The sequence below is a fragment of the Aythya ferina genome, assembly GCF_964211825.1.
Source record: "Aythya ferina genome assembly, chromosome: 18".
Taxonomy (NCBI): domain Eukaryota; kingdom Metazoa; phylum Chordata; class Aves; order Anseriformes; family Anatidae; genus Aythya; species Aythya ferina.
The window spans coordinates 13,074,254-13,087,251 of record NC_140317.1 but is presented as its reverse complement, the minus strand read 5'-3'; the positions used below and the strand labels follow the sequence as shown (position 1 = coordinate 13,087,251).

The following is a 12,998-nucleotide window of genomic DNA, read 5'->3' as shown; positions in this document are numbered from 1 at the left end:
AACAACTATTTGCACCAGTATGACTATTCCTATGTGACCCCTCATCTGCTGTTACTCAGTTAGACACTGGAGTAATTGAAACTACTGCCAAAGATGGGTGGAAAGCTGGTTCCATTATTCCAGGCATTCTCCCATACAGCAGGAAGATCCTACCTACAATTGTGTTTGTAAATCCTAAAACTGCTAGTGTATTCAAAGCAATGGCAGCAAAACATCAGCATATAGGACGCAGACTATCACAAACCTCTGAGTAACTCAATTCAAGAAGCATTTTGCAGCTGTCACTTCTGCTTCCAATCCTATTAAAAAAAAGACTCCAATAATGAGTGGGTTTTGCTTACACTCTGGCAAGGAAGGCAAACCTTGCCAGAGTGCTGTGCTAGATAACGCATGTCCACGCTGTGATCCTTGAGCTTTACCTTGTAACTCCAGACCCAGGCTCTTACCTCCCCTACTCCTTTTGCAGCAGTAACTAAGCTCCAAAGGCTAGCATTTGATGAGGAAAGGGGAAGAAGGAGAATAAACAAACAAACAAACAAACAAACAAACACCCTTGTCTCCTCACTGGAAGTTTGGAGCAAAATAGCACCTAAGAGACTACTTTTAGCATATCATAACAGACCATGTGTGCTCAGACTTTTCCAGACAAGCCAGTAGAGCTAGTCATCCCTACCTTATTTTAAATGTTTTTGCTTCCAATCAGGATCACCTATATCCCTATAGAAATCCCTGATAAAAATAAAAGACTGCTGAGACATGGAAGAAACAGTTCAGACTCTTTATTGGTTACAGTTTCTCCCTGAAATTACAGAAAAGGGCAGACAAAAGCAGCCCACAGTAATAAAGTTTAAACCTCAGGTTGCCTATCATTAAAGTTGGATGATCACAATTTAGGAGGAGAGGGCACAATGGAATAAACATACATCCTGACCCAAAAGACCCATAAGAGAGCAAAACAATTTGACTTATATAAACTAGCTCCATTCACCTTCCCAAAATTTCTTTTCATGTCAATCCAAGGAACCGTTTGATTAAACAGCCTTTTGAAAATACATGGAAAATATCTAAACTTAATGAATAATACCATAAAAGCAGTAAGGAGTCATAGCCATTGTCAAAATTGTCAAGTGTCCTGACTGCAATCACTTCTATGTAAAAGTCAACAAAGCTGATGAAGGTGACACAGAAGCAAGAGTGGAAGACTGAAAAGCAACAGTTCTCCCAGGCCTGATGCTAAAACACTTGTGCCCTCGACCAAATCTGTGCAGAACAGACTCCAAGCAAAGATCCCTGGGAGACTTATTTTTGTGTAACTCTTGGAAGCCAGCAGGCTCCTCCTCCAGCTGCTGTTAATCCATTACATTCACTCACTGAGGCAAGCACACACATCAAACACACTGTCATTTCTTTGATGTGCTGTTCTTCAGAAGGGGAACGGCAGGCAGATTAGATTCCTTCATGTAGTGATCTGACAGGGCCTGTAAACATCTTGTGCAAGGACTGCTGCACGCTGAGAGGAGGAGCAGATTTACAATAGCTTCCAGACCTTCTTCAGACCCAATTAGCCAAGATGGACGCTGGAGACCTGGGGGAAATTCCAGTGGATTTAGAATACTTCCCCCTCACGCACTCACAGCAGCTGAACATTCCACGAAAACATCTTCAGTTGGAAATCCAAGGGAAGGATTCAGCAAAAGTCAACAACTAGATGACTAGTCAGTCAACTGCATCCGTACATACTAAAAAGCATCACAACCCCTGAAATCTATACGGATGGATACAGCTCCAGCTTGTTATGCAAGTCACACACAGCATCTCTGCTGCTTGTTGACTTTAATCAAAAGTCTGCAAAGTCCATCCAAACATCTAAGCTCAGCTTCCAGAGAGCAGAAAAGAACAGCTGTGTCTTGTGAACTGAAGTTAATAACACTTAGCACAGATTGGCAGTTATAATCCTAAAAAGAGCAGTATGTATATTGACTAGTAGTGTTACTACGTCCTGTAACAAATAAAACCTCCACCAGTCTAGCATTTCCCCAACTACAACAGGCACTCGTCTCCGAGGGGGCACCAAGTATGTAATAAGGCACAAGAAAGGCCTTAAAACACCCCCAAAAATAAACCCAGGTTTTGTTTCTCCATTCCCCTTGTCTACTTCTTTCCCACTCCAAAAAAAAATCTGAATGTCTAGTATTTACATAAAGACTGTCCTTTTCAATTTAAGAGTTAAATGCCGCACAGCAGATATTTTGATGATACAAAATTTTGAGTAAAAAAAAACAAAAACCTGTCACAAACCATTTCTACCTATCTGCTTCCTCCTTTTGGATCCTTATTTGAGACACATTATACTTCTTACCATAACTGTCTATGAGAGACAGCCCTTACCTGGATTAGGAAACTGACCTACTTGAAAAATAACAGGGAAAACATTATTTTTCAGCCAAATCAGCTATGTAAGCCAATTCCCCACGAAGCTGCACAAATACTACAAGGGGAGTTAGACAGGAGCGTGGGAAGTGAGCAGTAACTGTTCAATCCATTGCTGCTATTCAGAAGATGTTTTTGACCTGCTTTCCCCGCCCCCCCCTACACACACACCATGATCCTAACTCTCTCCCTTGGGCCGACACTAGGCACTCATTTGATCTTGTTATGGGCCATTCAGGGAGCTGTCATGGTTTAACCCGGCCGGCAGCTAAACACCACGCAGCCGTTCGCTCACCCTCCCCCCTCCCTCTCTGGGACAGGGGAGAGAAATGAAAAGTGAAACCCGTGAGTTGAGATAAAGACAGTTTAATAAGACAGGAAAATAATAATAACAATAATAATCATACAATGATGATAATAGTACTACTAATAATAATGTGTACAAACAAGTGATGCACAATGCAATTGCTCACCACCCGCTAACTAATGCCCAGCCTAACCCCGAGCAGTCCGGCCCCCTCTCCCCAGCTAGCCACCCCTATATATTGTTTAGCATGACATCAGATGGTATGGAATACCCCTTTGGCTAGTTTGGGTCACCTGTCCTGGGTCTGTCCCCTCCCAGCTCTTGCTGCACCCCCAGCCTGCCCGTTGGCAGGACAGAGCAAGAAGCTGAGATGTCCTTGGCTCAGTATAAGCACTGCTCTGCAATAATTAAAACATCGGGGTGTTATCAGCACTCTTCTCATCCTCAGCCAAAACATAGCATTCTACCAGCTACTAGGAAGAAAATTAACTCTGTTCTAACTGAAACCAGAACAGGAGCTAAGCTGGCTGAAAACAAACAGTGCATCCCTGGGAAGCACAACAGCTCCAGAGCAACTCAAGCTACACAACTCAACTGTGCTACCCTGACTTAATGAGGTAAGTTTGACCAATTCATCCTCAGAACTGTGTTTCTTAGGCTATTCCAATTGCAGTACATAATAAGCAACATCAAACTTCATTTAAAGTAGTTTATGCTAGTACAGTAGTCTAATGCTAATGCATACCCATAACTGGTCAATTGCTCCAGCCCAGATGACAAATGGCAATCCAAGATTTTGCATCCTCTAAGTGTACGCTGAAAGACTGAGCTTATCTGAAACTACTACTGGTTACTGAACTATCACCTGTCCCTTCCCAGTGACCACTTATTTAATAGCTTTTCTAGCACCATAGCTTTGGAGACTTAAGAAGTTTCCACACAGATCACCACTATCTCTGTAGATTGATGAGTATGTAAGTGTTCTGAGAAATTAACAAAAACAGTTCCTAGTTGCACAATACAGCATCTGTACAGAGGAGCAGGAGGATTGAGTGCAACAGAAGCAAGCTTAGTCACATTAGAAAAAGCGCAGAACAACTGGTAGAAGGTGAGGAATACAAGAGAAAAAGCAAGCTAGAAACACAAAATCTGAAAAGACACTGTACCAAGAGAAAGGTAAACCAACAACAATACAAAAAGAAAAATAAAGTTGGAAATTCTGTTCAGAGTAGAATGGCTGTCACAGCTTCAAGGCTCCATCTTCCAAGCCATGAAAAAAAATAAAAACTGTCTACAGAGAAAAGTTTTTTAGCTTGACATTTGAAAACAATACTGCATTTTAAAGTCAAAGCTAGAGACAAAGGAAAGCAATGAACCAGACTCAGTAAGATTTCTAACCCACGTATATATTTAATAAATGTAAGACCAAATATTTTTCCATTTAAGTAGGAGTTAATCAGGAGTTAATTAGCCACATCAGCCTGCTGAGAACTATTTCCTTGGAGATCTGCTCATGTCCCAAAAGCAACAGCAACTTGCTTAAGAACCCTCTCTACCACGTGAAACCGCAACGCAAAAAATACTAGTGATGAAGATATTCTAGACTAGCTTCTCAGCTCTGGAAGTAACTTGACTTTAAATAAGTTTGTATAAAAGAACAATGCAGCAATACATCCAGGTATATAGTTTCTTTCTGGCCTTTGCAGTTTGTTTCCAGTTTATGCCCTGAACCAAGACTGCAAGTCCAGTATTAAAAAATAGCAACAAAACAATGGATTGTCAAATATGAAACAGCAAAGAAAAGGCAAACATCTGTGTTATAAAGGAAAAAAATGCAATGAAATGTAAATTCTACAATTCTGCACGATTTAGTTGGATCACTGTGTGGTGATGTTGGCTGGCATAGAGTTATTGTCTTCATGGTTGCTTCTATGGTGCTAGGTTTTGGATTTGTGATGAAGGTAGTGTTGATAACACGCTGATGTTTTAGTTGTTGATGAACAGTGCTTACACAGTTGAAGCCTTTTTTTCCTCATACTGCCCTGTCAGCAAGGAGGCCAGAGGCGCACAAGAAGCTGGGAGGGGACGCAATCTGCACAGCTGACTCAAACTGGCAAAAAGAATATTCCATACCATGTGGCATTGTATTCCACAAACTGGGGGAAAGCTTACCATGGGTGCTGCTGCGTGGGGACTGGGTGGGAATCGGTCAGCTGGTGGTGGGCAATTGTGTTTTACGTCATTCTCCCACCCCCTCCCATTTATTTATTTTTTAAAGTGAGTTTAAAAAAAAAATATTGAACTCTTTATCCCAACCCATGAGTTTTCTAACTTCTGGCCTTCTGATTCTCTTGCTCCATCCCACTAGGGAACAAACAGGAGAGAGCAAGATGCTGTACAGTGCTTAGGTGCCTACTGGGATTGAACCACAACACACTGTAACAACAACTAAATACTGTCATACATAGACCCATCCAAACAAGTATTTTTTTTCCACTGAGTTGCTTACCTGGTCTTTGCAAAATGGTTCAGAACTTCCCACAAAGTCTGTTGACAGAGAAAGGTATCTTGCAAACGGGAGCCATCATCTAACTGTAATGCAATCCGAACCTATAGGAACAACACAGTAAATACAAGAATTCAATGAAAATTTCTTCACTACAACTTTTTTCAGTGTTTTCTTTGATCTTTAGAACACGCTAACCAAAAATTGTGACTTTCTTCTAAACACTTGCTGCAAATTATTACATTAGATAAAAACAATTAGTATTTAATGATTGTTTTAGAAGTTAATATTCAGTATAGTTCTATTCTACTATGAATATTATGATTTTAGTCCTTTAGTAAATAGCTCTCTTTGGGCAATTCATTCAGTCTCCTCTCACATCACTGAAAAATTAACATGACAGTGCAACTTCAATTTAGAAAGATTTGCAGAATAAAATTAACAGCTTTGCTTTCAGAGTCCAAGCCCACAGTACACATTTAGCACTGCTAGAAAAATTACCACTTTAATAAGGTCACATGAATCTGTTGTATTCCTCTCAGCTGCACAACCTGTAACATATTTTCTTACTGTGAGAATGCATAGCATGGTACTGGCTAATGTTACTATCTGCCTACAGAAAAGCGGGACAGCTGATTTCAGTTTTCTGTTTTAATTTGTCCCCACCAAAATCTGCATCCTTCCCCTTCCCCTAGGAAATGAAAATAGACACCACACACTCCAGTAATCTGCAGTGTTTTCCTTGAAAGAATGTGTTTGTAATCTGCCACAACTCCTGCCAGTCCTTACAGGACTGCAAATTGTGATCTGCTGGAGACAGGAATTTTTCTAATAAAGAAATCAGTGGCATCATCAACAACTAGCCAACAAAACTAAGTAGTTTCATACTACCATTAACATGACCTCCTGATTTCTTCAGTGCTGAATACAGGCCTTAGATTTTTCTCATCTACAGCAGACTGATGACAGCTGACATCACCATTCCATAAGAATCCAGCCCTGAAATTCAGACTGCCAGTTGCATCAGTTTTTTGGGCAACAGTTCAAAGCTAAGTATGTCACGGAAGTCACATTCAGTCCATTAGAAAAAGTCTTTCTCAAAATCCCAGGCTCTATATAAAATAATAGGAGATAATTGGCACTGGTCTAAGTTTACAAACATATAAGAAAAATGTCAATAACTTTATCACTACAACTGTACCGATAGCACCCCTAGATCACCTGCCATTACATCATTTTTACCACATAACATGTTTATGTTCATTAATATCTCTGCATTGTTTTAAAAGTTCTGTCTCCAGCTGTTAGAATGACGTGCATTAAAAGATTTAAGTCTCCTAAACTTGACAATAATTCCTACAGAACAAAGCGTCCATAAGCCCTTTGCAAATAATAATAAATAGGAACATTAGAACAATGCTAAACACAGCACATATCAGAGAAAACTACAAAGCTGTGTGAACATATCGTGAATTCTTTAAGAATTTCAAATTTTAGTTGAAGCTCAGAAGCAAACTACAGTAACAGAAATAGAAATTAGGAAAGGGAACTAACGCAACTGTTGAGCAAAGCCAACAGTGATCTTTAACATCTTATACATTTACGTCTATTAAGTTTGCCAGCCCCCTAAAAGATCCCCTTGCCCACCAACACGTCACTGGAACACCACCACCATATGGACCGTAAGCAAAGACTTCCAGCTCCTAATTTCCTACATCTATTTTTTCACCACGCCTCCACTATTCTTCAGATAGTCTTCCACTCGTGCATTTTGATCAAGCCTGAACATGTTCCTGCTCACTAGACATGACAAGATCATATCCAGCATGTCTGAAAAACTAAACAAATCAGGTCACACTGTGAAATGAACATACCGTATTTCCAATTCCCACTCTGTTGCAAGAGACTGGCACCATCTCCAGCTTGGCATTGTTGGGTAGTCTGGCAAATCTCCACTGTAAAGAGAGATCCAACACGCTTCTCTGAAACCTGAAGAAGAATACAGTAAATGAAGACACCAGGAACCATCGTATGCAACCTTCAGATCACTTTAGGGACTGGCAACAGTGCAACATCCAGGTCTGAAGCAACAGAACTCTCCACAGACTGGTTGGAAGCCATAGAGTAAGATGGTACTGCCTATCCAAAATACTAAAGGTTGTAGAGGTCAGAGATAAAATCCTCTAATTGTATTCCTACTCAGGTTTTAAGAGATAAACAACAACTGAATACCTATTCACATGCTGCATACAACACTAAATAAAAATGTATTTTACTGCCAGTGAGATGAATAAGCTCTTGATTTTTATACTGTAAAAGTATATAGTCAAAACAGTAGGTAAGACAGAAGAGTTCCTATCAGTCTGTCAACTAGCAAAAGTGAGCGTGAGGCAGGGAAGGGAGTGTTTTCACGGAAGGTACACAGGATTTCAGCACACGTCCTAAAAGTGAATGGAACTCAGCACTAGGAGAACCCCAGAGCTTAACTAAAACAAAATAACTTTTCTAGAGCATAACCTTAACTGTACAGCACAGACCTCTCTCCCGTGATAACTACGAATGATTTCCTCATGCACTATCACGCAGCACCTACACAGCTGTGGCAATGACTAAAACAAACACCAGCCTCAGTAAGAAGCTAAAGGACGCCTTGGGCCCCTCTAAGACCGCCCGCCCACCCGCCACAAGAACGCCCACACCGAACAGCAAGCAGCTCCCACGCGTGTTTCACACAGGCCTCCCCGGCCGCCCTCGGGACGAGGCCACGCTCAGTGAACGGGGACAGGCGGGCGACAGGGCGCCCACACGGCCGGGCTGCAGGCCGACGGCGCCGTCCGCAGCAGGGACGGGAGGGGAGAGGGGCCGGGGCCGGGGCCGGGGCCGGGGCCGCGGGCACCGTGCGGGCGCCTCGCCAGCAGCGCGGCCCGGCGCGGGGAGCAGCCGCGGGCGGGGCCCGGCCCCCGGGCAGCGCGGGGCAGGGCTTCCGCCGGGCCCGGCGACGGGACGGGACGGGGGAAGCGCTGCCGCCCGGCCGACCCCCGCGGTGAGACTCACTTCAGGCCGTACTCGCCGGGGCTGCCGCCCTGCTTCCTGCAGACCTCCTCGAGGATCTGCGGAGAGAACAGGGGCGTCAGGGGCCGGCCCGCGGCCCCGCCGCCGGCCGCCCCCGCCCCGGACCCACCTGGAGCAGCACCGTGCCGGGCCCCACCCGCACCGTGACCCGCCGCCCGCTGGGGGCCAGCACCGACACCACGGCTCCCCCCCCGCCCGCCGCCGCCATCTTCCCGCCCGCCGCGGCGCTGGCTCCGCGCTGCCGGGGCGGGGCCGGGCCGCCCCCGGGCCGCCCCCGCCCGCGGCCCGCCCCGCCGCGGCCCCGCCTCGCCCCGCAGCGGCCGAGGGCGCCGGGGCCGGCGGGCGCGGAGCGGCTCCCGGCGGCACGGCCGGGGCCCGGAGCACGAGCGGCACTTAGAACAAAGGCAGGGAAACGGGGTAACGCGTGCCCGACGAGGAAGGGAGGGCAGCGAGCGACAGACACGCGGCCGGTGGCACAGGTTCGCTCGGCTTCTCGGAAGAAGAGCGAGAAGGCAGAGCGAGACCGTCCGGCCTTCCCCTCCGCGGAAAGCGAGGGGGCCGGGGGGCTCCGGAGGAAACGCGAGGGGCAGAGGGACAGGGCCCGGCGCCGGGGACACGGGAGGGCCCGGCCCGGCATCAGGGAGCGCTCTTCCGAGGCGGGTGACGGAGCACTGGCTCGGGCAGCCCGGACAGGCTGCGGAGCCTCCTCCTTCCTTGGAGATCAGAAGCCGCCTGGGCGCCGGCCCTGAGCAGCCTGCTCCAACAGGTCAGATCCTTGAGCACGCCAGCGCTGCGAAGTAGCAAATCTTCGCAGGCAGCGGACAGCACGTGCACCAGCAGCAGTTCTTCACCCTAAGCCTAAGGGTCTGCTGAGGAGGCTGCGCACTCGTGCTGAATGTACGGCAAGAATCCTCTTCTGCAGATGTAAGCTCTTTCCTCTTGAGCAAGCAGTGATGACAGTGACTAAATACTGAAAATACCAATGCTACAAGAAAGGTACCCCTTGGCAAAATATAAAAACTATAGCGACAAACTCATTTCAGAGAGAAACTCAGAAGAGGGGAGCGTTATGCCCATCGTCAAATGAGTGTCTACACAGTGTCACAAACAGAACACTAGTGGTAAGACAAATTAGAGCATCCCACTGCCTAAGAGAGAGAAAGAAAAACATTGAGCACCTTGCAATTAGTGCCTTCTGGGCTTCCCAAGTTAGAGGTTGTATCTTTACATCTAATAACATCTGCTGGATTTTTCTTACATAAACATGCTCAGCTGTGTTTTGAACCCCCTTGTCTAAGCTTTTGGCATCCACAAGATCCTGAGGCAATGGGTGCCACAGTTCTGTTGTGTTGCATGACAGAAATACTTAATTATGTTTTAGAACTTATTCTTTGGTGTTCCCCAGCTTTTATTAAGACAATCACTAATCATTCTCCACTACCATCTCTGTAACACTCCTAAGTCCATCAACATATTTCCTGTGATTCCCTGCCACTGTAAGAGCATTTTGCTGTAGAATATAATGTGAAGAGGCATTACGACTTAAGGGTAAGATTGTCCTGTAAACTTTCACATGCCTACAAAAGGGGCAACAAATATCTATGGTGTGTAAGTTCTCAGTCTTTAAAATAAGGTAGAAACCCAGAGCTCTGCAAGTACTTATCACAGAACAAAAATATCCTGCTGTTACACCTTCAACAGAAGGTATGAAGAAAAAGGAACAATTAAAAAGGCTATGTTAATGTCAGCTGCTGAGGTGGAGCAGCCATTCAATTTAAAAAGATACATCTTGGTTTTCATGGAGCCCAAAAATTTGGTCTTGTTTCTGGATGGGGTTGGTTCTTATTTGATGTCTGAAAGAGGCAGCTGTTTTCTATTTTGCATCTGAGAGTGACACATCCCTTAAAGAAATGTTGCTCCTGTTAAAAAAAATACCAATGTAATTTGAGCCAAAAATTTCCAAGTGGCTGGATTAGAGAGATGAATCTAGCTTTTAATGGCATATCATAATCAGAGAGTTGCATGGAGGTTAATGGTCACATTTCATATCCAGAGCCACTTCTAATCTGAAATATTTATCTGAAATTAGAAGAATCAGGAGAGAAAGAAGGGAGAGGAAACTACAACCTGGAGTTCATTAAAGTGCTACGAAGTAATAGGAACTCATTAGGGAATTGCTGAAAATATCTCTAACAATTCAGATTTCTGCCACTGTCAGGATAAGAGCATGCCTGCAAATCTACCAGGTGAGCCTCAGCAAAACAACATCCATCATGCTAAAAAGTGCTTAGAAATTGCTTTTCATTAGTGATTACAGTGAATACTGTAATGTGTAATAACTGTAGAACAATCTTTCCCTAAAATCACTTTTTAGGCAGCTAGATGTGCTTTGCATTAGGGAGATATTTCATAATATAACTATGCATGTTTACATTCAGTCACACACTCACGCAGAGAATAACGCAGAAGTTTGTTTCTCGAAAAAGCATGGGGGGAAAAAAAAAAAATTTATTTTCTTTCAAATGGATAGGAAATTAACTGTGAACATCTAGAAATACTTTGCAAACAGTTCCAAAATATCATACAGAATAGCTATTTATCAGAGTAATGACAATACTGTAAAGTATTTCTTCCTGTCTTTACTAATGGTATGTACTACTAATCATGCTGAGTCCCACTAACGTTCAACTGGGTGCTTCCAACCACACATCACTTTGTACTGAGGCTATGAAGGGACTGTGTTGCCCTGTTGAAGTTCCTTTACCCCCCACTGATAGCAGAAGAGATGGTGGTAAAGTAGCATGACCATGCAAATGTGAGATTTTATCTGTTAGTGAGTGGCCTTCTGTGGGGTAACTTACATCTTCTACCCCTTCTTCCCTCCCCCACCACTTTGACCAACTTTTGATCAACTTGAGACCCAATAAATGAGCCAAGGAACTTTAACTGAGCCAGGGCCACAGAGCGTCTGAGATCAGGTGCAAGAATGCTGGCTGCCAAAGGGAAACACCTGAAACACAAGTCCTTGCATGGGGCTCCTGGAGAAATCCTCCCAGCTTCTGATAGGGAAACATCAAGAGGTCAAGTCCTGGCAGAGTACTAGGGAATTTCAGAACTGTCTCATTTCCTGTTGTATAGCATAGTTCAAAATGCTTCAAAATACTGAATTACACTACAACATACTGGAACATTTTATACAGGCTATTTCATTTTGAGAGGTACTAAATCGAAACAGCATCTCCCTTCACATTACTCCCAATGGTTAAAAATCTCTTGTTGGCCCCCTACATGCATCAACACAACATAAAAATGTCAAATCTTCAGTGTGTGGAGGAGGTATCCAATTCTTTTGCTGCTTTCCCTGAGCTTTCTTCCATATTGGGTGCAATCTACGTAGGACAGCTGTAACCAAAGGACTAAAATTTAGTGAAGCTGTTGCATTGATGGATAGTATTGTACAATTCTCTGAAATCTGCATGCACTCGGACGTTCCCTCAAATTCAGTGTGTCAGACTTACATTGTACCAAATTTAAATGTAGAATTTTCTAGAAGTAAGAAAGTAGTCTCTCATGCCATACCCTGACAGTCTTACACTCTTCTAACAGCCCCCTTCCTCCTTCATGACAGAAGTAATACAAACATTTGTCTGGACTTTGGAAGGATGACAAGTAAGAGTGCTCTGAGAGAAACCCTCCTCCTGAGTTATCTGAAACAAGAGATACAGGAAAGCTGGAGGGAGCCCTGTAAAGCCAAGACAGGAATTATTTAACTTCTTAGCTTCCCCTCTTTGGACAAAAGCCCAAAGATCTGCAACATTAACATGTGCTTCTCTTTGCCCTAAGGTTCTTTCAGTGTCACCCGTGAATGCATCAGCTGGTACAACGTGTTACAGAGTCCAGTAACTCCAGATCTGCCCAACGAGATGGAACACGAACATCAAGAACATAAGCCCATCAGTGTGACAAACAGCACCCTTTTCTCTTAAGAAAGTAGGGTGAAGTTTAGCAACATTATCTGTCCCATTTTCTTGTTGTAGCTAGTGGAGTATGAGCTCCTGGAGTTGTTTATGCCAACTACTCCAGAGATACCAAAGCACTCAGGACCTACAGATTTACATCTTCAGACACTGTGCAAACTAACCAGCTGCACCTCTGCTCTGTCAGCCTTGCAAATTCTCTTAACTTGCTGTAGCTGGTCCTAGGGACCAATTGCTCACACTTATCATGGCTGGTGAGGAAGGGATCTTAAAGGTGGTGCAGTAAAAGATAAAGTGATGCAGAATTGTGCTGGGCCCAAAAATGTATTGGGGGTGAATGCAGCATGTGACTGGAGGGTTACCTCAGTTTAACTTTTTTTTTTTTTTTTTTTTCCTGGTTTAGGATACTGATGGTACTATCAGCATTTAAATAAAATATTTAGAAAAAAAAAAATCTGACTGAGGACAGAGCTGGGACTGGGTACGTAAGAGTAACTGAACAAGTAAAGAAAAAAAAAAGTGATAATCCTATTGTGAAATCACAAGCTATGCATGTAGGAAATTCAGAGCTGAGGATGTTTTAAAAGTCCAAATGTGCTAAGGTAAAAAGTGTAGTTGCAGCAGCTGAACAGCCTTAATTCTTGCCCAATAATTAAATAAAACAAACAAACAAAAAACTCCACTTATTATTTCGAGAATACGCTAT

The 12,998-nt window shown here is 43.9% G+C and overlaps 1 protein-coding gene and 1 long non-coding RNA gene across 8 annotated transcripts in view; one reads left to right on the top strand and one right to left on the bottom strand.

Annotated features, from left to right (window-relative positions):
* The window catches only part of ASPSCR1 (ASPSCR1 tether for SLC2A4, UBX domain containing), a 53,285-nt gene that overhangs the window by 39,006 nt on the left and 1,281 nt on the right, over positions 1-12,998 (bottom strand). For 4 of the 7 annotated variants that reach the window (XM_084492449.1, XM_084492450.1, XM_084492447.1 and 1 more), the window contains exons 1-4: positions 8,425-8,526; positions 8,298-8,353; positions 7,118-7,232; positions 5,247-5,347 (exon numbers count right to left, since the gene is read on the bottom strand). In XM_084492449.1, coding sequence (XP_084348575.1) covers positions 5,247-5,347; positions 7,118-7,232; positions 8,298-8,353; positions 8,425-8,523 — 371 coding nt within the window. In that variant the 5' untranslated portion in view covers positions 8,524-8,526. Of the gene's footprint in view, positions 1-5,246; positions 5,348-7,117; positions 7,233-8,297; positions 8,354-8,424; positions 8,527-12,998 lie in introns of those variants that run through there. The other 3 variants (XM_084492451.1, XM_084492453.1, XM_084492448.1) reach the window with 3 other exon arrangements.
* On the top strand, positions 8,690-12,901 carry LOC311420993. The gene is made up of 2 exons (XR_014684639.1): positions 8,690-9,436; positions 12,159-12,901. It is a non-coding gene; the product is annotated as an uncharacterized lncRNA (long non-coding RNA).